Source organism: Toxotes jaculatrix, chromosome 18 (genome assembly GCF_017976425.1).
Source record: "Toxotes jaculatrix isolate fToxJac2 chromosome 18, fToxJac2.pri, whole genome shotgun sequence".
Lineage (NCBI taxonomy): Eukaryota > Metazoa > Chordata > Actinopteri > Toxotidae > Toxotes > Toxotes jaculatrix.
In genome coordinates this window covers 12,750,528-12,777,411 of record NC_054411.1, presented here as the reverse complement: position 1 = coordinate 12,777,411, position 26,884 = coordinate 12,750,528, and the positions used below count along the sequence as shown (strand labels likewise).

The following is a 26,884-nucleotide window of genomic DNA, read 5'->3' as shown; positions in this document are numbered from 1 at the left end:
ACACACACACACACACACACACGGAGAGACACACACCAAACACACATGCACTCAGACAAACTACACACATATTATATGAACACCTGCAGCTGTGCAGCAGTCTGTCCCTAATGTGAATTGATCGTCCTCAGTCCCTCTGCCACTGTCAGTTTAGTCAGCAAAGAGCGGACAACTGCTTGATCTGGTTTGGAACTGAAAACGCAAACACACACACACACACAGACACACACACACACACTCACACACACATATAGTCTGCAGTAGATTCACTTGTACGTCAGCCTATAAGATTGACCGTTTGTTTTATTTGGCACGCCTACAAGTATGAGCTCGCTCTGCCTCACACATGGGCCGTCTGAGGGAAACGTGCGTCATTTATCAGGGTGAAAGAATGACAGCAAGACGTCTAATAGTAAATCATTGGCAGCATTACTGGACGTCTCCTTTCTCGCCAATATGGATTTGTGTTGGGAAGCAGAGGGAGCCCGTTATAAATCAGTCAATAACACCCGGGATTGTGTGCACACAAACTTCCACAAAGCATGGAAGCACATATCCCTTGTCCTTACGTCTCTTACAATGACACGTGCACACACACACACATCAGCACATTAGAGATGATAATAAATGTGCTGATAACCAGTCTGTGACAGGAGTTGAGTTTTTCTAGTGTGGACCACTCTATTCTTATCAAGGATTGTGTTTGTGACAATGTGGACAGCCGTTAGATACGTCATTGTGAGATTACATTCTTGTATCCAAGCCACAAAGCAACAAAATAATACTGCAGTACTACACACCATCTTGGGTATGCCCTCCCAAAATTAGATTAATTTCCAATGAGATTCAGTGAGGTTAATCAGTTAACTTTTTTTTTCTTTCAGACTGAAATAAAGCTGAAACTGCAGTGGGCGTAGATGTTCAGCAGATGAAAAATGTTAAATGCAACAAGTTTAAAATTTGAATCTTGGTTTTTACAGTCAAAGGACGAATGAAAAGTAGGATCATATTGTTTTATGGCTTGTCCTCCTCTTATGGTCTTCAATCAACATCTAGCCTCCATATACCATCTGTACAGTGAGCATTGATCTAATTTGTGGGTCCTTGCACACTTACTTCTCTCCAGCTCATTTCCCAAATCCATGTGTCCTCCTGCCACCCACTAAATTCAAATTATTGCACTTTAACTTTAGCATGACCCAAACTCGATAAGCTGTTAGCATGATCCTAATGCTAATAGTTTTGAGCTCCTTTGCAGTACAGAGTATTGTATTAGCATCAGCATGTCACAGGGCTGAGAAAAATTTACACAACAGAGCCCTCATGCTGCCTGAAAGACACAAAGATGTGCTCAGTATCCACACAAACTGTGCATGTACAATGATCATCTCAGCTGCCTGGCTAGAGCTAATGCTGTTAAAACAGATTAGGCTGATGGGGCCGCTGTCTCGGTGTAATCCACTGGCAGCCACTCTCAAAAGATGATTTCTGACACAGATCTCAGTATCCTCTTCATCACAGCAAGGGAAAGACAGAGTGATCGAGAGAAAGTATAATAGAAAAAGAAAAAGAGGTATAGGGATAGAGGAACTGCAGGGAGACGTGGAGAGAGAAAAGGAACTCAAGTTAAAGAGGCAGCAGAGAGGATAAAAAAGATGAGAAAAAGTGTTGCAGCAGGAGCGGTTGAAATCAAGACAGATTAAGAAACTGAAATCAAAACCGGAAATTTAAAATTCCAAAAGAAAGATTTGAGATTGAAGAAGATTCAAAGGACATCTTTCATCCATTCCTCAGATCAGAAAGCAAATTGCTGTGAAGACAACATACACAGCAGAGCTGTCAGTTCCAACCTAAACATGTCAGCTGTGTTTTAACTCAGAGGATCATGTGTTTTACTTATTACTGATACATTAAAGCGTGAAGGGACTATGAAAGGACAACGTGTTTTAACCCTGTCAAGACTTTCCACCATGAACAGTTCTTTCTTTTGATAAATGTTTAACAGTTTTAACCAGTCATTTGTCTGCTCCCACCATCATTCGCACTGGGCAGTGTTAGGCTGAATGACATTCTGTGCCACAGTTTTATGTGAAGTGGATTTGTTATGGAGAAATGTGCTCGAAGTGGCTGATGGAGCAGAGAGTTGGTCGCTGATTCTCAGTACAGCAGCAACAGAATCAACGCCCAACCATTTGACTTAGTGTTAAAATGAAAAATAACGCATAAAAAATTATTATGACTTTTTATTGAATTTATCAATATAAAATCCTGTCAAAATGCATTCTAAGATACTTTTTTTTCCAACTCCGGGTTTCAAAATGCACCAATGATGTGTCATTTTCACAGAGCATATGGCTGTTAGGGGTAAATCTGCCCACTCGGCTGGTCTGTGATCCATAACAAATGCCTTGGCCAATCTGGATATTCTGCCGAGTCAGAATAATGCTGCTGGAAGCAGGAGATGGGTCTGACACCCATATGTCACCTACCAACTGAAATACCTTTAAGTGTCTGGCTGTGGCTGCAGGTTAACAACCCATTTCACTGCAGTGGCTGCAGATATATTAACCCATTTAAACTGCACAGAACACTGTATTGGATAAATGAAAAATACGCCATGTGAGAGTTTGGTGTTGCAGGGTATGCTGAGTGGAACTAATCCTGCTTTTGACTTGAACTATATGTTGTCTTACATTCAAGTTAATTTATTTATGTAAATTAATTGAGAAGATAAAGAGAATAAAGAAGAAAAAATATGTTCTTCAAATAAAAGTAGAGTGGGGGTTGTTTTATGCAATTCTGGGATGTCTCCAGCATTAGGTTTGCCAAGGTGAAGCTTTGTGCACACAGAGCACTCTGTTTTTTTTTTCCTTATTATGTAAAGCTAAGTGGTAGCAGTGTTCAGAGCGACATTTCCCAGAAGTCTCCTTAATTTTTATTCTGCAATAAGCCAATGAAGAACAGCAAAATATATAAGAGGCTTTCGGAGGGCTCAGCTTTGCTCATTTAAGTCTTACCATAGTTTTCAAACAAAATACAGTGGATTTTGGAATTTTCCATAAAATCCTTTAGCATTAATATACTTTTGTGTTCAGTTCAGCTCTGTTTAATTTATCTCGCAGCTAAAGTTCACCAGCAGAGTGAGACTCTCAGCTCTGTTGATGCTGCGTGTCACACTCTGATTGTGACTAAAGTATGACAAACCACAAAGCTTTTACATTACTGAAGCCCATGCATGCTGCCCTGTGACAGCCTGTCACAGATAGTGTTGATGCAGCATGTTCGGTGCCTCATTTACTTTCTTAGGGAATATACTGTAGATGCCCTGCTCCAGCAGCAGTGGCTGAGCCAGACAGTTGCACTGATTTCTTTTTGCATTTTGTCTCCCACCTCCTCTTTAGGTCTTTTATGGGTTATTCTAAGTAAATCACATGGGTCCTTATTTTGTGGTGCTGTGAAGACTTGGAGCCAGGCTGGTGTAATGAAGGAAGTGGACAAGTGGCACAACTGAGAATACAACAATGATGCAGTGAGGCAGAATTTTTAATGAGCAGTGAACCTAAATAGCAAGGCAGTGAATATCTTGTTTATCATAACCTTTTTAGAATGTGCAATAAAGGTGTTTCATCATTCTCGAAAGTCCATTTAAGCTGACATTTTTCAATATTACAATGGCTGTAAACTAGACATATTAAGGTTTATTTGGCAAGGTAAAGTTTCAGAGTAGGAATTATGCACTTCTTCATTATGCACAAAAAAATCACATTTATCATATTTTAGAAGGCTATTTTAATGGTGCTGTCAAAAAGCCAGCTATCTTATTCAGCCTTGTCTCCCCTGTCAGTGGCTAGTTTATAAATACATTATAGTCTCTCGCTGAATTTATTGATAGTCTCTGTAACAAAGTAATGTGTTGTTTTGATCACTCAGCAATAGGTGCCAAAGCTGGTTTGTCTCAGGTCACTGGATAAAGCACTGCCTGACATAGCTGACGAGACAGGGAGTGTGTGCGCGGGAGTGTTTGTGTTGTGAGGATGTGTGTGTAGTGTCTGTGCATAGGGTGTGTAAGCCTAAGTTGTGTTCTCGAGGGATCCCTGCCCTGAAGTGATTCTAATAGCATTAGCCACTGTCTGCGTCTGAATGGTCCAATGGTGCATTATGTTTCTTCGGACACACACACACACATCTGGGACAGCACCAATCATCAGGGATCTGCACCCATGTTTTCTAATATGCTCACTGTTCTTGCTCATTTTTCAGCCCAGTCACACATGAATGTGTGCACACGTGTGTGTGTGTGTTCTCAGGTGATAATACTGTGTTTCCTTCACTGTGTTTTGACACAGTGAGAGAAAGAATTTAAGAGATGTTAAGACAGGGTGCTGCTGTGTTAAGTCGGTGTGACAGTCAGATCCCTGGCTGCCTGTGAGTGCTGTGCTGGGCTCAGCATCGTCTCAAATCACCTGACACACAGAGGTATGCACACACGCGCACTCACAGAAACACACCATGCACACCTCCAAACCAGCTGTGTTGTTGCTGAAGTAAAATAGAAAAAATCTCATCTTCCCCTACAACTTTCCACACCAATCTTTATAACTTCCAAAACTCATAATGCAACATTACAGGGAGGCACTTTTTAATAACTTTTCCCTGTAGACACTGAGGATTACATGTTACAGTGTGTCAGATACAGTATCTGTTCTTTTCCAGATGTCCTGATTTTTCACAGTAGATATGGGCTCCCTTCCAAATCTGCACAGATGACTTTAAACACAGTGATGGTATCATGGGATGCAGTTTTTTCCTTTTTTTATTGGTTACATTGTTGTTATGAAGTTATGCAACAACTGTTGCCATTAGGTGAAAATCTTCTTCTCCTGAAATATAATCCAAGCTAAGGAATGTATTGTTCCGGAGACTAAATAATTCCATAGAGCCCATAGAGCAATATGTACAGTAGTCTAATTCTCCAAATCAAATGAACTTATAAAACTAACCAAAATAAAAAAGTTTACAGATAACAACAGTCAAATGCCTAACTATGATTATATAGCAGAATTGAAACTGTTAATTAAGCTAAAATCTGTTGGGTTTTTTATTTACCTTTTAAATTTACTGTTGCTTTAGATGCTGGTCATACCTTGCAACTGAAAAAATTAAAATTCTTCATTATGTTGTTTTGTCCCATGGACTTTGTCACAGCAGACACTTTCATTGTCATTGGCACATGTATTACAATAGCTCTGTTCTGTTCAAGTGTCCCACAAACATACCACCAGGGGTAGAAAACAAGCTTACAAACTGCACATATGGCAAAAGCATCGCATGGAAAATATTCTGTTTCCCAAGTAGAAAACCTCCCTTTAAGCTCAGAGTGCAGAGCTTGCTATTCTAGCTGTTCAAAGATTTTGTATGATACAAAGTACTTCACAGAACCTGGTTAGGAAAAACACCCTTTTTAGAGCAAGACACCATTGCTGTGTATTTATGGCTCTATGATCAATACCTTGGTGATCAGTCTAATGCTTGTTTGGAGTTTCAGCGTGTGGCTTGGTGATACCTGATGGAGCTGCACACTGATGGCTTTGAAAGCAGAATGCATCACGTTGTTTCACTTGCAATTTAAAACAGCTGTGCAGAGACACTTGTGGTTCATAAATAATACTTGTTAAATCCTGCATTGACAGTCCTGTAGTTTCTTGTGAGTGAAGCTTTGCCTGTAAACAAACCAGTCATTTAATGTTTTTGTTCTAATATACTGTATAACGTATAAGGGATATATGTATGATGTATATCCCTTGTCAGGAATATGTTTTACTAGCAAGATTTTCTGATGTCACAAATATCCAGAATGAGGGAGCTTCTGAGCTCTTACTTTATGAAACAGTCGAACAGCAGGAATTTCATGTGCTGCCAGCATTACTTTCTTTAAGGCTAATGTTTATGGGATGGGGGCCTTCTGTATTTTTTACCCTGTGCTGTCCTGATCAAAACATCTTGCGCAAATTGACAGTGCCACTTATGCTCAACTTCATCAGATCAATAATATATTCACATTCATATTACTTGGTCAGCCAATGACATTTTAATAATAAGATGAAATAGTTTCACAGATACAATTCAATTTATGGCTGTTTGTTTTCTAATTTGGGTGCAGCACTTACTTTTGTTTTTGATCTTACCGAGCTCCTCTGGCAAAAGGCCTGAAGCCTGGGAAAGATGGCCTTTTAAGTACAGCCCACAGGAGGTGGAAAAAGCCAACAGGGAGGTGGAAAAAGGGGAGGACTTGAATTTAGAAGTCTCAAAAATCTCTTTTTTTGTTTGGCTTTTTTAGCATTTGTTGTTTTCCATCCAGCCTCTTCCAGTGTCTGTCTCAGACTGTCGCAGTGAGCGTGTGTGGGAGGGGCAAAGCAAGTTTTTTTTTTTTTTCCTTGGCTCATCACAGCCTTTAGCTCATAGTGCAGCTAAATGGGTGACTGTATATCCGCTACCCCAATTAAGGGTGTTAATGTGTGAGAGTGTGCATGTTGAGAAAGTGTGAATGTGCTTGTGTGTCAGTGCTAACACAGCAATGAGGGCCTTGTGCACAGTCTTTCTCTCTCTCTCTCTCTCTCGCTCTCTCTTTCAGTGTCTCAGAGTCACACACATTCATCAGTCGTCATCATTATACACAAGAAACACATTGAGAGGAAGCTTACCCAGCAAACAGGAATATTGTAAAAAGAATCAGAGTGAAGGAGCACTGATATGAGGCAGAGAAGTTAGATAAAAGAATTTTGTAACGTGCAAAAAATTTAGAGTAATGCAATTTTTTTACTGTCTTTACCACATAAACACACACACTAACACACACATAGACAATAGTCTGCTCTGTGCTCAGAATGCACAGAGCAGACTCCTTCCAACCGTTTCTGCAAAGCTGTCTCCTGTTTAATTGTAGTCGCCGGTAATGGCTGCAGGGTCTCTCTAAGAAGCTTTGTCATGGGAAATAAAACACAGCAGAGTAAGAATAAACTTCCTGCCTCCACAGGAAGCTGCTGTTGTCATGGTAAAGTTAATTTAAAAGGCCAGTTATGGAAAGGCAAAACAATGGCCTAGTTTGAGAGACAGTATCTATTTGTATGTGCTGGGATAATAAATGGATACACGGGTACATTAATAGATGATTATTAGGCCGAGAGAGAGACTTAACATATCAGTGTGTCGCTGTGTGTGGTGGGTGACTTCCCCCTTTCTAATGTTTTTGATATCTCCACCTGATTTAACATCTCATCAGAGGATTAGCTCTGGAGCGGTGAGAGATACCAGCTACTAAATCACCATTGCCCTATTTTCTTAGCTTGTAATGAATAGCCTTTAATATCGTTACCCTATAAAAATAAAAGTCTGCACTCCTGCTGGCACTTAATGCTACTGTAGGATTTAGTGCAAACAAACTCGTCCACACACACGTGCACATTAAGCAAACCACACCTACACATGCATGTTTGTCGTTTTGTGTTCTAGTTTGTAGCGTAGACGCACATTTGCAGATATCACGTTCCCCGCAGAATCTCCACAATATTTGGCTCTTTTTTTTTCTTTTACGAGCTGATTTATTGAATTTTTTTTTAATTAAATTAATCTTATGCGGCTTTGTGCTTTTTTTAAAAACAAATATACAGATGTATAAACCTGAATGAAGTATACACATTTTTGTTTGTGTGTTTATTTATCCCAATATCACACATCACAGAGTTGCCGCAAGGGGTTTAACAATCCTTCAAATCAGGAAAGGAAAACCTCAGGAAGAGCAACAGAGTAGGGATCACTCTTCCAGGAAGGACAGACACGCAATAGATGTCATTTGTAATAGAGCCAGAAAGTAGAATTACTGTATGGAACAAATCAGGATGACAACATTATAGATGGTAAACATTAATGAGAAATATGATCTGGGAGGACATCAAGGATGAAGAGAGAGAACGAGGGGCACACAGTCAGAGATATGCAGTGGTTATCAGAAAGTTTACCATAATCTTGGCGGCAGGATCTCGTGGACTACACTGTACATACCAGGTTCAATGGATTCACTGAGTTCGACCTGCTGGCGGGAACATGGTAACAGGTACCAGGCCTGAAGTAATCAAAGAGCAAGCCAGCATCCCAAAGTTAAGGCACAGATGAGTTAAGGTTGATGAGTTTAAATTCCTCAAATTAAAAAAAAAAATTCCTACAGTAAGCAGGGAGGTTGTTCCACAGGAAGGGGGCACAATAGGAAAAGGCCTGCTGACTTCTTTTTAACTCTTGGAACAGATAGGAATCACATGCTCTGAGACCAAACAGCAAGTGAAAAGTTTAAGGAGATCTGACAGGTATGAAGGGGCAAGCTCAGTTAGGACTGTGTGAGTCATCTAAAGCACCTTAAAGGTGGTTCTGAAATGGATAGGGAGCCAATGATGTAACGTGGTTAGAGGTTAGAGACTGGTGTTTAATTATTAAGAGACCCTGGATCAAGGTGTGGTTTCTTAAGTAACTGTTCAACCACAGCACTTTTAATACTGGTGTGGACAATGGCAAATGGGAGTGATAAATTAACAATATTAATATTATCATAGCTGGTAGAGACTCGAGGAAGTAGGTAGTGGGTTGTACGTTTCCAAGCCAACACCAAATTAGATTCTGAGAGGAAATTAGGGCATTTGATTCCAGAGATATAGTCTGTAAATTCTGTTTTTGTGTACTATATTCATAGATAAAAGTGAATCCATTCATGAGCTAAGTGGTGGGAGATGGAATGCCATTTCCTCTCCCTCAACACTGTGATGGGGCTAAATGAATCATCAATGAATGCGCAATGACTGTTGACATTGATTTACTCTCCGCTGTCGTACCCCTCTGTGTGTGTTTGATTGTGAGAGGTAATTGTTATCAGTAAGTACAGCGTTCTGTTATGCAGACAAGTGAGTTTACGATAAGAGCGTTTGCTTTTGCAGGGCAAAGAGACAGCAAGAGACTAATGGGCCTTTGGGGCTGGAAAACAATAAGCATTAAATATCTGTGAGTTGTGAGGTGATGTTGTGACATGGCGTTGATTTAGTGGTCTGTGGGAGTGGCTGCATAGCCAAAAGCTGTTTCCCCAATCAAACTTTGATGAAATAAGCACATTCAATTAATATTTATTTGCGACATGTGCAAAAGCTGCCTGTTAATTAAATCAAAACAGGCATCTCATCTCAAGTCTGCAGTGCAATGTGATAATTATTTCATTCCTCTAATCCCTTTGTCAACTCACGTTGTCTTTCAGATCTCGGCTGGGTTGCCATGACGAGCGAGGAGTGTCCTGTGCCGCTGGGGAGCATTTCCTCAGCAGTGCCAGGGCAGAGCGAGGAATACGGCTCGGCACACGCTGATGACATCATTGAGGAAGTGGGTCCGAGTGATGATGTCAGCATCGGCAGTGACCTAAGCACTCTCGTGGTGCCCTTCCCAGAGCTGGCGCCCGTGGTCTTTTTCTGCCTCAAGCAGACCACCTGTCCTCGCAGCTGGTGCATCCGTATGGTCTCCAGCCCATATCCTTTCATTCACGGGGCGGAAGTTGCCCCTTTAACTTTAAAGATAACCTTTACTTTATCTCTTTAATTTTTATCGTTCTCTAATCTCAATTATCCACCTGTCCTCACACATCCTGTCCAAGTACATGCTCAGTCTCACAGATGAAGCTGTCCTGGGATCTTTTATCAAAAACATCAGCACTTTCCTCAATGGATTTTTAAAGTCCCTAAGCTTCATTAATTCCTCTCTTCTTTAAATCACTCCCATCATTCTTCTGTTCATCAGTGCACCTTTCATACATTCAGTCCCTCTCACTCCTCCACCTTCATCTCTTTATCCAACACTTGGGGCTTTCCACCCCTCTATATCCAGTCCTTGCTTTTTTTTTAGAGCTTTTTTATGCTCACCCATCTCCCACTTTTGCAGAGTCACAATTTCTCTTCTTTGTCAGATCTTCTGTCTCTGCTTTGTGTTCTTTTGATATGTTTTCATCCATCTTGACTCTGACCCTCTTCTCCCATCCACCCTCACTCCTTTATCTGGTGGATTTGCTACCACAGTGCAGCAGACATCCCAGAAGTAAGTGTGTTTGACATCCTTATACAACTACAACTGCAGTGATCAGCATTCCACTGCTTGAACAATTGAATGTGCACATTTGTATGTGTGCGCTTGTGTGTACGTGTATGGTATTTGCCTGTGTCCAGAACAAGCAGTTGTGTGTTTGCTGACTGCACTGACAGTGGCGGTGGGACTAAGGATGATCCTTTCACACTAGGGACAGACAAGACCACACTGCTGCAAAATGTGTATGTGTGTGTGAACATGTATACATTCAAGTGCAGTATCAATATGGCCCTATTTACTCACATACAGGTTCTCAAGCTTTTTTCACTCACTGCTATTAAGCTAATGGTGCATTTTTCAAAGATATTATTCACTTTAAATTGTGAATAATTGTGGCATTGTGGAGCAGCCATTGTATGTTCTTTTTAACAGCACTGCACAACTACTTGATGTTGCAATTGTGCTCTGCTCTGCAAACAGTTTCTTTTCAAATTAATTTAGTTAGTCTTTGGCTTTGGGTCATTCGACAATAGCCAGTTTATGTTATTTCCTCTCTAACATGTATTTCCACTTAACTGCCAACAGGTACATCCAGGCAACTTGACTCATACTTACAAATTAAACACATAATCTGGTGCTGGTTTGGTGCATGTTTTGCAGAACAGTTTCAGTAAGATGCAGCCATGAATGGGAAATGATCTGGTTTCTCTTTTCTCATCACACTTTGTTTATCAGTAATGACCTAACAAAACTATCCCATAGGAATTCACAAACTAGGAACAGTTTAAAAATAAAATACACTGAAGGCTAAAAAGTGAAAAAAATCATTTAGAACACCCAAAAGCCTGAGAAAACATGTGGCTCTTCAGTTTAGCCTCAGAAGTGGAGGGGGAACAGTTAATTGTAAATTATAAACTGTTCCAAAGATTTGGGGCGGCTACAGCGTGTGCATGATCACCCTTATGCCTCAGCCTCGACCAAGGGACAGCCAGGAGCAGCCGGTCTGGTGTACTCCACAGGTGATGGGTGCAGACGAGGAGAAGATGTCTCCATATTTGACAGAAAAAGATCTACCTGTTAGGTAGGAGGTGAGCCACTAGAGAGCCCTACACTGGATACCAACCTGATGCACAAGGGTGGTTCGGGAATATACTGTGGTCAGTAGTACTGATGGCGGTAGCTAAGGTCTATTAAAATTAGTGTGGCTCATTTCCCAGAGTCAAGAGACAGCAGCAGGTCATTAGAAGCTTTAAGTGAAGCTGACTCTGCGCTGTGACGTGCCCTGAAACCTGACTAAAAGGCAGAAGGAAGGAAGGAAGGACAGGTGCTGAAATTAAGTAATTTTTTTTCCATGATTTTGGACAAGAATGGCAACTTGCTTAGAGCCACCATCAGTGTTGGGCTTTTTGATCATAGGATGAACCATGGACTGCTTAAAGCAAGAGGGAACAGAGCCACTAGATAGACTACTATTTAGGTAGAGTGAAATCTTCGGACCTACAAATGACAGACTACAACAGACTGCAGTGAACTATGAAAAGAAAACTGAGGGAAAGAATGATGGTGGGGTGACGACAAAATCTTAATGATTGTGTAGGCAGTCGGACGCGCAAAACTGGACAGCGAGACTTTCTGTTTGCCTTTCAGACTCCGTCTTTGATGTTTGAGGGAAAAGAGGTTTCAGGAGGATTTTACACTGCTTCCTAATGGCTGAGCTCTGCTACTGTCAATTGGCCCCCACGCCACAGGGTACAAACATGCTGGTGCACACACACACACACACACACACACATACACTCCAAATCTTATTTCACATCGCCTGAGCTTCTGTTGCAGCTCATTGGTTGCTGGACACTCATGGTGGCTCAAACTGTAAGCATGTTAAAATATAGAGAGACACATCTGTGTGTGTGTGTGTGTGAGAGAGAGAGCGAGAGACAGAGAGAGACAGATAAAGGGAGGGGGAGAATGTGTGAGAAAAATATAAAGTGAGTGTGAGAAAGGTGAAAAAGCCTGAGCATGTGTGTGTGGTGGTTTGAGGGAAGGCTGTTGATGCTGTAGCTGAGGTGAGTTTCCTCTGGTGGAATCACACACACACACACACACACACACACACCTTGGTCACCATGGTGGTGAGGTGTTACTGTTGCCTACTGTGACTGTGTTAGTATAGACAGTTTTGAAGCTTCCTGAAGCGCATGTGTGTGAGTGCCCGTGTGTGTGTGTGGCATGGCAGTGTATTCACATGGTTTGTAGGACTGGGAGCATGTGTGTGTACATCTCCTGTGTGTGGGGGACTTAAACTGGGGCAGCGATTTGTACCCATTTGTGTTTGTGTGTCTGTTGATTGTTGACAGCGCTGCATATATGGATGCGTTGGATCGCTTATGTGCTGACCAGATATGAACACAGCACATTTTTGTTTGTTTCAAAGACTTCACAGTTGTTATGGCCTCATTTCACGTCATCTGTGTTTTGCTTATGCTCATAATCCTGTCCACCACTCAGTAGCAGTGAAAGGCCTTCAGTACAACACACACACACACACACAATGATGTTCACCCACGCTTGCCTGCAGCAGAGCACCTGGAGCACCTCTCTATATTGCACCCCACACACTTCTTCTCCCTCACTATTGTTCTTGCTCTTCAGAGTGCACACTCTGTACATATCATACAGTATAGATAAGCCCTGTTCATTCTCTCAGTTTTCAAACTCTTTTATTCATGTCTTCTCATCCCCCCCCCCTTTTTTTTAAATAAACATGAACACAAATTTGATGTAATTACTCTGATCTTCCTCCTTCTTCCCCATCTTTGTAATAGAGCAGTCTGTACTGGCATAGAAGTACACAGCAGTATACACAACTAATGTATGCGGGTCGTGTCAGGCACGACAGATAAGTGAAATGTGCTAAATGTGCCCTGCAGGCTCAGTTTCCAGTTTTCTACCTGTTTATTTAAATCAAAGTTCTGCTCTCTGCTCGGCTTTATTCGTACTTACAGAGATACTTCAACAGCTGTTATTTCACTCCCGTCAATACTGATTAGAGATCAGATGTGTGTCCGGATGCAGTCCCTGTCACCTTTGATGGATTCATTATAGTGCCTTCAAGGGCACAATTCTGTGTACTAGTCTGGTACGTGTATACAATCATATATTATTATATTATTCTGAAATGGGCCATTCTGCATAACAAGTTCTTTTATTTGTTTTACTTAAAGAGTAGTTTTATGGTACAATTCTTATGTACTTTTATTTAATTAAAGTTTTGAATGCAGGACTTTCAACAGAGTCTCTCTACAATGTGGTGTTGCTTATTTTTTACCAAAGTAAAGGAACTGAGTAATTCTTCTTCCATTGCTGACAGATACATGCATACACATAGGCAGTGGCACAGCCAGTCCTACCTGGGTGCCGTCAGTTGTTCCTCCACCTTCTCGATGTGAAATCTTCGCCCTTCTGAAGAGTATGTGTTGATTACAGTTGCTTTTAAGTTGTTCCTCTTCAGCGCCACACTTCATCAGCATCTCCTCTTCTGGACTGCAGTGAATTTAATAGGCTAAATAATCAAGGGGTCACAGCATTCACTCGGTCATTGTACCGAATGGATAGAAGAGGCTATAATTCAGTGTGCACAGTGGATTAGGTCCAGTCAGTCAGTCAGCTGCATTGTGTCTTACTTTCGTGGTGAAGAGTAACTTGTTAAGGCTTTATTCTTCAATTAACTGCATTCAGTGAAACCTGACCTGTCAACAGTTACTCATAACACAAAAAGAGAAAGATAGATAGCAGTTTACTGCATTTGTCATGTGCTGACTTATTGGAAGGTACGATATTTTCTGTGGAGTTTAAAGCTTCAAGCTTTTGAATATTTTAGTTTTGTCATGTCGTATAAACCATTGATAAAATTCAACATTGTAAAGAGCAATAGTCTTTAGTTTTTAAATTACCATTTTTTTTGTTTTTTTTAGGACTTCTTCTACCATTGCACCTTTTCTGCACTACTTGCTCCAGATTCCTAAACTGTAGTTATAATTGCAAAGTAGATACATTGAACTGTGGTGGTTTAAAGCTGTATTTTCAAAAAAGGAATTGCAAGGGTAATTAGCCTTATTTCAGTATACAGCATTTCATAAAGGAAATGTGCTGGGATGGGCGCGTGAGTTGTTTAGAAGCAGAGCATTGATTGATATATGGCTCAGGGCACAGTCCTTTTTCTTTACCCGCCCAAACACCATTACACTTGCATGCACTTTACCATATTTTCTTTCCTCTTCCTGTCTATGTCTTTCTGTAGTGTTGTCCCGCCACTCTCATGTGTTTTGCACCTCTCTTGTCATCCTATTCCCCCGAATGTCAGTTCTTTGCGGTTGGTTTCTTTTTCTCTTTTCCACCCAAGGGCTTGATGCCAGTAACTATCCTTCTCTTCGCATTATCTCACCCTCTCCTCTTCTCCTCTGATTGGCTCCTGTGGTGTTCAAGCAGAGTGACCGGCCTCTGTGGCCCATGATCCTCTCTGGCCCTGACAGCTTGTTATCTCCATGGTGACGGATGGCTGAGGCGTTGCCGTGCCTCGCTCTTAACTACTGCTGAGGATAGAGCACACACCTGGGACACATCACCTTCTCTCTCTCACCTTCTCACTTTCTCTGTCTGTGGTTTTCTTATTCTTTTTCTTTTCCCTCAACTTTTGCTTCCTGTCTTTCTGCTTTCTGTGGTTCTAGTTGGAAAAGTTGCTGTGGGGCTACATGGTAGATTTATGTCTTTTCTTTCGCAGTGATACTCGCTGTGAGGTGTGTCACTTGATGGATGTGTGCGTGTGTAGATGTTGAATGGTTGTTCCCCTTGTTTTGACAAATGTATTATTAAAGAACATCAAAAGTCTGTCTTTAATTCAGAGCGACATTGTGCCTTTGTGTCGTTCTTTTATCTTCAGCTTGTTCTCCTGCCTCTTTTCTGTCATTTCTTCTTTTTTGCTTTGCTTTACTTTCTATTTTCTTCTCTCTCACAGATTCATTCACTCCATTTATGATTGTACGCATCCCTCTCCCTCCTTCCTTAAGATGTCGTCTTATCCCAAATTTCCATTTATGCCTTCATCTTGTGCAATAATGTGAGTGTTCCACTTATTTTAATGAGCCTCTGCTTCAAGTATGAACTGTTGTCCTTTTACCCCAGGGAAAGTCTTCTTTATAAAAGAGGTGCAAACATTAATGAGACAAACCTCTGTTAAGGATAAATAAAACGTATTAGAATATTAACGCTTATGCTTCCAAAATAAATCCCCGTGTTAATACAAGTACCAATACTGATTCTAATGATCCCCTCTCTGTCGTCACTCTTTCTCACTTTGTCCCTCCTTCTTTCCTTCCCTTGCTCCCTTTCCTCCTCTCCTTCAGGTTTAGCCTAAACTCCATTAACACCTGTTCTGTCTGAGAGAGGAAGAAAAAGATGAGAGGGGACGAGCAGAGGAAAGTGAAGGGCTTAAAGTGACTCTAATGACTACTGTAGTACCAAGCCTCTGTGCATACACACTCTGCGTGACCTCTTTCACATGCATTACTCTTTCATAGTGGTTAGATTGCACCGAACATGTGCTTTTTATATGAAGGCAGCTCGAAGTTCATGTTTTTTTAAATGTTAAAAGACAAAGAGGAGTGCTAACAGAGGATGTGCACTGCCACATTATGTTACTCACGCATCTCATTTTGTTTGTTTCATTTCCTTGTTCTCTAAAAGGACACCAGGATTTCACACAACTAATGCAATCATTTGCCAAGAATCTCTGAATCAAATTCATGTTTTTTCAAAGACAGATTGGACAACTAGCAAAATTTGCCTAAGCAGCCCTCCTCAGAAGGGTTTTTTTTTTTTTTGCATCACTGAAATGATGAGATGAGAACTGAGATGTCATGTGTCCTCTTCACTGAAATGCAGCATGTTTGTGAACAGTCTCACAACCATCTGCAGCTCTGCACATCACCCGTCATGGAAACAGTAAATTACTGTGTCTGTGTGTGTGTCTGTGTGTGTATGTGTGTGTGCGTGCATGCTGACTTCTTCCCCCTGTGGTCTGAACAGTTAGCCTAAGCTGTCCCCTCTGTGCTTTATTTCTCACATGTATTTGTTATGCTGTTTATCTAGCAGTGAAATGGAGGTGTGTATGATTGTTATTTACATGTGTTAAATGCTTTTGCAGGTATCTGTGTGTGTATGTGTACTTTACATCCACATGCACACTATGTGCATGTATCAAAACATGTGTACAAACATGCCTCTGTGTGTGTGTGTGTGTGTGTGTGTGTTGCGTTATCTCTCTCCACCGCTATTGGATTATGGATTATGTAGACAGTATTCTTGAATTGCAGCCATAATTGTGTTATGGGTTGGTTCAATGTCACATTCTTTGAGGAGAATTGCATTCAGATGGCTGCCTGACATTATCCACCTACTGTTTTGGCACTGTGTTATACTATATGCTGCGTATTGCAGCAATACTTTAAACACCAGTGCCTATTTATCTGAACTCAGCAACAGCAGGCCAGATTGCTTTTGGATAAACCGCGCAGATAAATGTCAGAGGTGCACAAACAGAAAATCACGTGCATACACACACGCAAACACATGCTTGCACGCACACAAGCACGAAGAAATACATTTTATTTTTTTATTCTCTTTTTGTTTTCCGCCTGTCATCATCACACTCTTGCCGCCTTATTTTTTAACTTATAAAAGAATCATGTCTTCCTTTTTATGTTAGCTCAACTCAGAAGTATTGCTTTACACAAACTGGGACTCTTGAGAGAATTTAATAAGTCATTTAATGGCTCCATCACCACTAACTGCAGGGTACATTTTATCCAAGTGAGTGCTTTGTAGTTTGCTATTTCTCATCTATTATCCACAAAGTGCTAAATTGTATGAGTCATTCTGCACTGCAGTGAGTCTGTTCTTTGCTTCCGACCTCCTTAAAACTCTCCTGAACAGATATGAAATTTTCAGATGCAGTTTTCCTCAAATCCATGGATACATGATTGGGGAAAGTTACATTGAGCACAGTAAGGAGCCTGAAACGAAGCGATCATGACTGAATTGCTGCCTGGTCAAGTGAGGAACGGACCTTTACTAGTCTGCAGTCAGGAGGAAGATGTTAGTGGCAGATATCAGAGTTCAGTGTGAGGCCAGCAACTTGTTCATATCTCTGATGATTTAAGTCAACATACCCACCTCCCCATCTCAGTTCAAACAGACAATTATCAGACTGCAGCTACATGATGCTATGGAGTACATGCATATCCCACATTTCACGGATCAAAATGAAGTCTGGATGAGAAAGTACTTCTGGACAAGCAGTCAGCAACTGTTTTTTTTCCCTCTTCAATCATGACTGCAGATTTGCTTCCTATCTTATGTTGTACTTTTCAAAAAAAATATCATATCTTTCTTCCTCTGCATAATAATCACTCCCCCCCAAAAAACCTAACCTCTACCACTCGTAGCCTTGTATCTGCTTTCTAAATGGTGATTCTGGCATACTGACTCAGAATGAGAAAGATTTTAGCTCTATGCATAAGAACTGTATTGAATCCTGAATTGCAAATTTTTTTTTTAGAAAGTAAACATTCTGGAAAATTCATCTAGTAAGTTTGTCTGGTTAAAAAATGCTATAATTTACCAATTGCAGTGTGGAGATAAATCAGTGACGGGCCGGTGCTTAAAGTTAGTTCACAGCTTAAAATATTTAATAAGCACTCTGACTTGTATTTTGCTTCTTTTACTCCTTCGGAACAGAAGAGTAACCCTTGGTGGCATTGTCCTTAAAACAGAAGGTCATGAACAAAAGCAACAAAAGTGTACATGCTATGAGTCTGAATTTGAATTCTGTAGTTCTTATAGGCAGCTGTAAAGACAGTTACAGATAAGCAAAGCAATAATTATTCTACTCCAAATATTCCCGTCTTGATACACCAGGAAGCAAAACTGCCAGCAGACAGAATTACTAATAAATCAAATGTGACAGCTCACAGTCTGTCCTTGTTTTGTAGAATAAATTTTGTCTTTTCAGAAAACATTCTGCTCTGTTTTGCCTGTGGCTAATGCTGTAAAAACAATTAATAGGAAACTCTTGTTGCATGCTTTTGGGCCATTAAAAGTATTGCTGTACACAAACATAATATTTTGATTACAAAGAGAGGGAGACTAATTCTTAAATGATATTCAGGATTTGTGGAGAGAAAGCAAAGCCTCTCACCAAATGATTCACGACGTGAAGAATCAATGGTACTTTTTAAAGTGCACGGGCAACTTTTGCACACTGTACTTTAGATGAGAGATTTATAAACTTAAGGTAATTCCTAACAGGGCTCCATAGAGATCGTGTCAAAGAACACAATGTTTTATAAAGAAGAACAAATGGCTATTATGAACCCTGGCAACACTTCCAGTCCAGTTTTGTACGTTTGTAGGAAGTGTGATGATCGCTTGAGTCAGAAGGGATGTTTATGAATATTCTGCGTTTTGATTGATCATCAGTATGTTCCAGCATGAACCATTTGCCCACTTGCTGTGCAGGCTTTGAGGTCTACCCTTCGGTAATGAATACTTATGAGCACATTAGCAGACCAAGAAGACTCATTATAATATCAAGGAGACCAGCAGATCACATGCCCTTTTAGGGCCTTTGAGTAGAGTACCTGTCTTTGTGTCCATGCTATATGAGGCATATGACCGTCATGTTACAAATTCATGGGTGACAATTATGCCTAGCTCAGATGAGAGCCCTACAAACACATCCTTTACCTGTTAGAGGTAAAGTCATGGAAACCGTCCAGCACATTTCAGATGGTCAAACAGCACAGCGTTTCCCTCACCAGAGCCTCAGTGGGTGATTGACATTCACTTCAACAGTGCACACAAAATTCCAGCATGCAGTATGCATAAAGTAGTCCATGATTCACTTTCCTCCAGCTGTAATGTGTAATGGTGCCCTCACCGCAGTTCACAGAAGATGAATGACATGCTACTGCCCACAAGACCACAATGGTTGTGATATAAGATTGCCATTTGAAGTCTCCGCTGATGAAAAGAGAGTAGGAGGCTTATGGCCAAGCCGGCGATCACCTGGGAGAGATCAAAGCGAGTTTCACCAGGCTGACAGATGGAGGAATTTAATTTCTTCAAGGCACTCTGATATTACAATGTGGCATCATTTCAAGACTGCCTAATAGTTGGAGAAAAGTCTGAGATGAGTATGCAAGTCAAGGAGGGTTTTTTTTTTTTTTTTTTTTGGAAAGCCTATTGTGTTGATGTAATATGACTTCGCAAAGAAGCTTATTGTGAATTTCTCTTGACAATCAGCATCTCCCCTTTTTGAGTTAATGCTCTTTTCAGTTCATTTTCCTCAGAATAGAAATAGACACATTGGAGATGCTAAATTAAGTTCTGCAATATTCGTTTTGCACTGAAGCAACTCTGTGTTGGCCAAGTAAGCATGGCAAATGCCTAGAAATTTACTGCAGACATATGTAACACGCTGTAATGTGAAATGAAAGAAATGAGTATGCGATGAGCAGGAAAGAGATAAACCAATGAGGAAAAAGGGAGGGGAGAGAAAATTGGAGTCGGTGGATGAGAAGGGGTAATTATTGTGCAGAAACACAGGGAGGCACAAAAGGAAGACACTGAGTGAAGGACAACCTTGTAACTTCTCTCTGAAAGACAGATAAAAGAGGAAGGGAAAAGATGGAGACGAAAGAGAAGGATGATGGCCCTTGGAGAGGCGGGCAGGGAAAGAAGGGGAAGAAGTGAGAGATTGCTAGTTAGCACTTTTCTTGAAAAGGCAGAGCGTGAGAAGGAGACAGTGTGAAGGAGGAAAAAGGAGAAGAAGAGAAAGGGAGATAGTTAGCACGGTGGCAGAGTGAACTTTTGCCCAGTGCCTGTCAGAACAGAGGACGGCAGAGGACGGAGGGTGTGTGCGCGCAAGTGTCGTGTGTATGTGTGTATCCTTGTTTCCTCTTGACAGTGAGGAGGAACATGAAGTCTCTAATTGCTCTGGTGACTGCAACTTCAGACCTCTTCCGCAGTGAAAGGGAGAGAGACGGAGAGTGGGAGGGAGGGCAGAGTAACACTGAGATCAGGACAAAAAAAGACAAAAGGTCTTAGTAACAGGAAGAGGGACTAAATGAAGTTATAAAAGAGCGGCACACAGAAATCTTACACAAAAGATTGGAGGACCAAAGGCATGAAATAGGACTGTCCTCCAAAGAACAACAACATGAGTCATTTTAAGTCCCACTAAAACAACACCTTCAAGTAAGTGACAAAGACGTCTTCCTGCTATAGTAATTATGATGAAAGCAAAGCGGCAGTAAGGTGATGTTATTATAGAGTGACAAACCGACAGTCAACATTGGTCTCTGTTTACAGTGACCATAATGATTCCCCTAACCATGTCCAAAAATTTATTTGAACCCAAATCGTGATCTTTCTCTAAACCTAAACAAGTTGTTCCTGTGCCTCAACCTAATCAGACCTCAACCAGATCAGTTTGACAGCTTTGGAAGAGACAGATAAAATGATGTCCTCCTGCTGATAGAGAGCAAATCAGATCATGTGTCGCTCCAGAGGACAGTTACAAACCATGCTCATATTTTTTTGTCTAATCTGGTGGAGCTAATACAAAATACATGTGATGGTGATAGAATATGCTGTGATGACATTTTATGGCTGTGTGCATTTGATTTTAACGTTGAAAGAAATGTGTGGAGCAGGGACTGAAATAGGAAAAATATTTTTCACTTATTTTAATATTCATCCTCCTGCTTCTATTATCTAAATTTCTGTAGCTCTGCTGTGAAAGATCATAGATCAGCCAGTATAAAATATGTATAAATATATTTTAGTTTCAAAATGACAGCCGAGTGAAATAATTCCATGTTGCTGGTTTGTTATTTATATTTCAGTATTTACTTATTCAATAATTTGTGACACTAGCTCACAGGATATAACAAATATTAGAATGACTGAGATTAGTTCAGTCAGGGCACTGAAGTCACACTTGTATTAGTTGATTGACATACATGCTTCATACTCACTGGATCAGTTGAAGCAGCTATGGTTCGTGACATCCTGTCATATTCATGCAGGTGCACATTTCAGCCATTATAACCTGATACTTCTCGCTGTCACTTTCCTGATATGCTCAGGCCTTTTCAGCCAAACCTAACAATATAACAGTTTTATAAACGGTCAGTTTCTTGACGCAGGTGTCTCTGACTAAACTTTGCAGGAATGCATTACAGGGTCAAAACAGAAAATGGAGGCGCAGCGCAATGTCAAAACATGAATGACTACTGCCACAAAAATATTAATATAATATATTTCTGCCTTGAATTGAGATGAGATGTGCGTTTCATGGAAGGGGGAGCTGGATATAATATTTTGTACACTGAGTGGAATGATCCAGATTAGTGTAGCAGGCTCACTTCACACCTTGGTGATTTAGTGATTCTATCTGCACACTTTGACCTGGTGGAAAGATGATATATCCACAACACACACTTTCAACACTGACCCACGACATTTACCTGACTTCTGTCCAGTGACCCTTACTCTCTCCTGGGCGTATTCCCTTATTGCTCTGTCAGCTCTGGAAGGAGAAAGACAGAAACAGGATGGTAAAGGGGGGTGAGGGTGGGCTGTTGACAGGTTGATGAGAGGGTGAGAGAAGAGAGTGGAGCTTAAGATGGAGGGAGTATCAAAGAGAGAAAAAGAGACAGGTAGAGAGAGAGAGAGGTGAGGAAAGAGAGGGGAAAGAGTTAGTGACCGCTTGGGACCTGCTGAAATGGCCCTGCTTTGTCACTGTCTCGCACACACACACACACACACACACTCACGCACACAAACAAATATGTGCAACTCTCTCTCACTTTTCTCACTCTCATATATACACATAATCCAAGCTGTCAGATATATGTTACACACATATGGATCATACTCGGCCTAAATCCTTCTCCAGTGTTTTTCCACTGGCTGTGGTGTGTTTGTTGATGTGTAGGCGGCAGCTGTCAGGGCGGATACTAAAACCCTTCCTCTGGCCAATGATAAAAGCTCAGCCCGTGTGTGTGTGATAGAGAGAGAGAGAGAGTGTGCATATGTGTGTCCGTGTGTGTGTGTGACCACCCAGATGTTTGGACATAAGTTGACTGCTGGTATCTGCAGCTCAAATGAGCCTTGGGGCTTAGGTCATTAAATATCAGCTTTAAACTTACTAACACACACACATATACACACAGACACACACACACACGTCTATAACTGTACAGCTTTTGATGTTTTCCCCAAGCAGCTGAGTTGGTAAGTTTCTTCTAAAACTCTGTAGACTGTCATGTAACAGAATCAGCACCTGAGTCACAACCTGCTCAATCGGGGGAGGAGGGAGGAAGAGGAAAGGGAAAGTGAAAGGAGGTACAAAGGAGTAATAAATGCAGTGATGTGGTGACGGGGTAAATGGTTCAGGGAGAGAGGAAGAGAGAAAGAATGGCATTTTTCCATGCTTCTTATGTAAAATAGTCAGTCAACAAGTAAAAAAATAAGTATGCTAAATTGTGTTTACACCAGACTCCTATACTGCCAGGGCACGTTTTTAGGTTAACAGGTAAACTGCTCGAGTTTCTGAGCGTGTTACACTCTCCTAGTAAAAATCCTCCTTGTCTGGTGACCCCATGTGTGTGGAAGCAGGCACATGACATTTTACACGCTCCCCAGGCAAACAGAGGTGTTGGCAGCGACAGGGACTGTGACACAAATGTGAAACTGTGAACCACTAACTTGGCAAGAAAAACAGAAATAAGTAGTATTTTATTTAAATAACTGAAAATCAGTTTATGCAGATAAACAAAATGAACATTGCCATTCAACGCTCTTTTTTACACTTTACTGTCTTTATGACATCAGATGCTGAAGACGTACTATGAAGACAGGCATGCTGGTCCAACCCTGGCCTCTGAGCTGATCCTGTTACGTAGAAAAAAAAGGAAGAATATGTGTTTTCTCACCCACAGTTTGGTTCACTGGACTGAACCCTGCCCTGACTCATGTTTGGGTAAAATGGCTGACATGTCAGCTCCTCTTCCTGTTCTTTTTAAAAACCTACTGCAATAAAGGCCACTGATAACATCAATTAGGGTTCGTAGTAGGGTCACTTGTGTGTGGTTGAGCGTGAGTTCATGTGTGCTGACCACACTCCAACTTACAGTACATTCTTTCACACATACTTTTTTTCAGGCGATCACAGACACACACATTTTCTTCGTCATACATTATGACCTGAACCTACACACACAGAAATAAGATGATTCATCAGAACTCACCAAACAACCCGCTGTCTTCAAGTAATACCCGGTGTGCTATTTCTCTCACAAATGAGACTCGACAGCACAATTCTGTACAATTTAGTCTCTTGGCAGGGGAAGGAGAGAGAGAGGGGGGGGGGAGGGGGGTGAGAGCGAGTGTGAGCGTGTGTCCTTTTGGCCATTTTCCCAGTCAAACGAGTGTGAGCGGGAGTGCAAAGACAGCCAGGGCCCTCAGAGAGCCAAGCACTGTTTAAATGATGTTATCACAATACATTTGTTTCCACTCCATCTGTTTCACTCACGCGTTTTCCACTTCCGCTCCTCATCCCACACCCTCTTTCATTATTATTTTTTTCTCTGTGTGTCACAATTAACATTGAACTGCCCATTTAATGTTATGTGGATATGCTCATTTTACAAGCGCGTGTGTGTGTTGTTGTATTTGCTGCAGAAACATGCACACACACCTCCATTGTGCCTAACACTCTTCTTGCCATGCCTCTCGTCATTTAGTATTTCAACAAGTTATTGATTAGAACATGCCTGCAGCACTACAAGACCTTGTACAGTCGCAAGGCCAGCACAAGTGTGTGAGTACCTGTTATGTTGGTTCATACACCTAAGTGACAGAGAGCATTCTGTGTATTGGTTTCCCATTTAATATCTACTGTATGTCAGAGTGCGCAAAAACTGATGGACTTGGATGTTTTTTAATTGTTCCCGTTGAGTATGCCTCTGCTTTTGGTTTGTGCACATAATTTTGATGCTGTTTGCAATGACCCTTTAATCCAAACTGGTTTCCTCTTCATCAAAAGATCACTTCCACAGGTCTTCTCCTGACTTTTGCATTTCTGCCTGGTGTTAATAGGCGTTCTCATTATCTGAATTTTGTCCACATTGTTATCTAAGTGTGTGACAGGCAGAGGCAGCGGAGTGTCCTAGGTTGAGGGAAGCGATGCTGCTGTATGGACTCTACTTTGTTTTTCTTTTCTTGAGGAAGTAGCTGTCTGCAGCTTTTTGATGGCTTTTTGAGGCAGAGTTAGCTGATCTTTTAACGTGTCAGGCCAGTTTTCTTCCTGAGAATGTGGTCACTGTACTGATTGCATTCACACCTGGCTTGGATCCAATCACAATGAAAGCCGGACGACCTCTAGATACAATCTGGCTGATCCAATAGCATTCTAATTGATTGCAGTTCATTTTGTTTGCCTTTACACTTTATTATTATTATTATTATTATTATTATATACTGGCATTTTTTCTTATCCACACACAAATTGCATGCTAATTTTATAAATGAGGCAAGAGAATCAATAATGTTGGTAGAATTCCAATGCCATCAGTGTCTCTCTCAGTCTAATTGTACAATCCACAGTATAAATTAAACCAAAATAGCTTAAACACTAAACACAAAGGGTTCAGTAAATGGAGATATTTCTTTAGTAGGACATTAATTAGAGGACAGAGTTGCTGCTGATGTGCTAGCTACTCCCAGGAATGTGCTGAATTTGCTTCCTTGCCACATGTGATGAATAGGGTCTCCATCTCTCTCTCTCTCTCTTTTACTTTATCGCTTGCCCAGTTTTGTCACTCTTCATCTCTTCCATCCTCCATTTCTCTCTTTCTTTGAGTTACAGTTGCTTCAGCTATCTGTGAGACAAAGTTCAGCAGATGGAAGAAGGTGTAACAGAAAAAGGGGCAACGGGTGTGAGCGTGACAGACATCACTCACAGAGCCATCGGCAAGGAAGTGAGCAGATGTCATGGTAAATTGGGACAACACTGGTATCGTGTGGGGTATAATTTGCTACATTTCCATTGGTGTCCATCATGTCATGTGAGGCCACTTGAGGACTAGGTTAGAAAGGTTATTAGTATGATTTAAGCTTTATTAAGATTAGAAACTTGGCGCATACACATTGCATTTAGTATTAACAGTGACAAGCAGCAGTTCATCCATTTAAAGCTCCAAATGATGGGATGTTGTGTATTATATGCAGTTAAAGTCTAAAACAATACACCACCAGGCTTTAGTTGATCCTAACTGCCTCAGCGATGAAAAGATACAGCGATCTGCGTTTAATTTGTGGCTGCATCTCCTCAGCCCCTCTATGTTCCTGTGTGTTCACATGAAAGCATGTATGAACGGTGTGTGTGTTTATATCCGTGCACGTCTGCTCCAGTGTGTGTATGTTTTTTTGTGTGTGTGTGTGTTGACGTGTGTGAATGTGTGCGCCAGCTTGTGTGTTATTGTGCTTGCTCATACCTGAGCCTGCCAACCTGCAGAGATGTGATCCCACAGGGTGCAGTCACTGCCAGTGCCTATTAATATCAATGGAACCAGTTGAGCTGCAACGACTGACCTTGGTTATGCTTTAGCTAACTGGTGAGCTAATGTAGGCTGCATTACAATGCTATCTTTTCTGCGACTTACAAGCACTTTTCTCTATTTTAATTTTTTATTTCATAAGTGATTTGGAATGTAAATGACGTGACAACCACCTGTGGTATTTTGACCTTGGTTTTTACTTTAGATGTGCATGTTTATGTGGTATTTAGTTAACTTTAATTCCCAGGTAATATCAGGACTGTGTTTCAAGCCTTGCTCATGCACCAAAAGAGCCCTGAGAAGTGATGGTCACATATGACTGCTTTTCAAATTTTTAGCAGTGTGGTTCAGTCATTTGTAGATACTGAGACACACTCAGTGCTCTCCTGTTACCCCACGAACTCTCACATCGCCTCAGGGGAGGATTTAGCCCCAGCACAGCCAGAGAACGACGAAACTGCCTGAGAGAGGTAGAGAGGAAAAAGAAAGATAAAGCAATACCATGACTGAAATTGCTCCTATTTAAACAAATGGAATGATAGGAGAAGGGGAGAAAAGTTCTTTTGTGTCTTCATCTTCATTTTTGTGTCACTGCGTCTTGATCTTCAATGGGCTTTTTGCAACTGCTGCCATATTTGAAGTTGGATTATGGGATTAAAGACGAACCCTGTTATTTTTCATTGAAATGGTTGGCAAAGGGTGGACACATTCCCTGTCACGTCTTACAATTCCTCAATTTTTCTATCGTTCTCAGTTCAGACAGGTCAATAATGACATCAGTGGAATGATTATTGCAGCAGTTGTATTCTGTCTGTGTCTTATTGGGCACTGTAGCTGTTGAATGTGCCTCTGTTTAATGATTAATGATGTGGGTCTATTTCTTATTTTACAACTTTAATACACAGAGAGCAGTTTTCTGAGCCTGCAGTCATTTTTCAGTATTGTTGTGCTTTACAATTTGACAGCCGCATACTCACACTTTGGAGCTGCCCAGTACAGACGCAGACTTGTGCCAATAACTAACAGGACCACTGGAGCTGTTAAGGTTTACATGCCTTGTACAAGGGCACCTTGATGGCTGAGAGACGGGAGAGCAT

General features: G+C 41.1%; 1 protein-coding gene across 1 annotated transcript in view; it reads left to right on the top strand.

The window, feature by feature from the left end:
- Positions 1 to 9,306: 9,306 nt before the first annotated feature.
- Positions 9,307 to 26,884, top strand: part of LOC121198170 (voltage-dependent T-type calcium channel subunit alpha-1I-like) — a 100,855-nt gene continuing 83,277 nt past the window's right edge. Inside the window, exon 1 of the mRNA XM_041062094.1 lies at positions 9,307 to 9,554. Within this exon, the coding sequence (XP_040918028.1) occupies positions 9,307 to 9,554 (248 nt within the window). The remainder of the gene's footprint in view (positions 9,555 to 26,884) is intronic.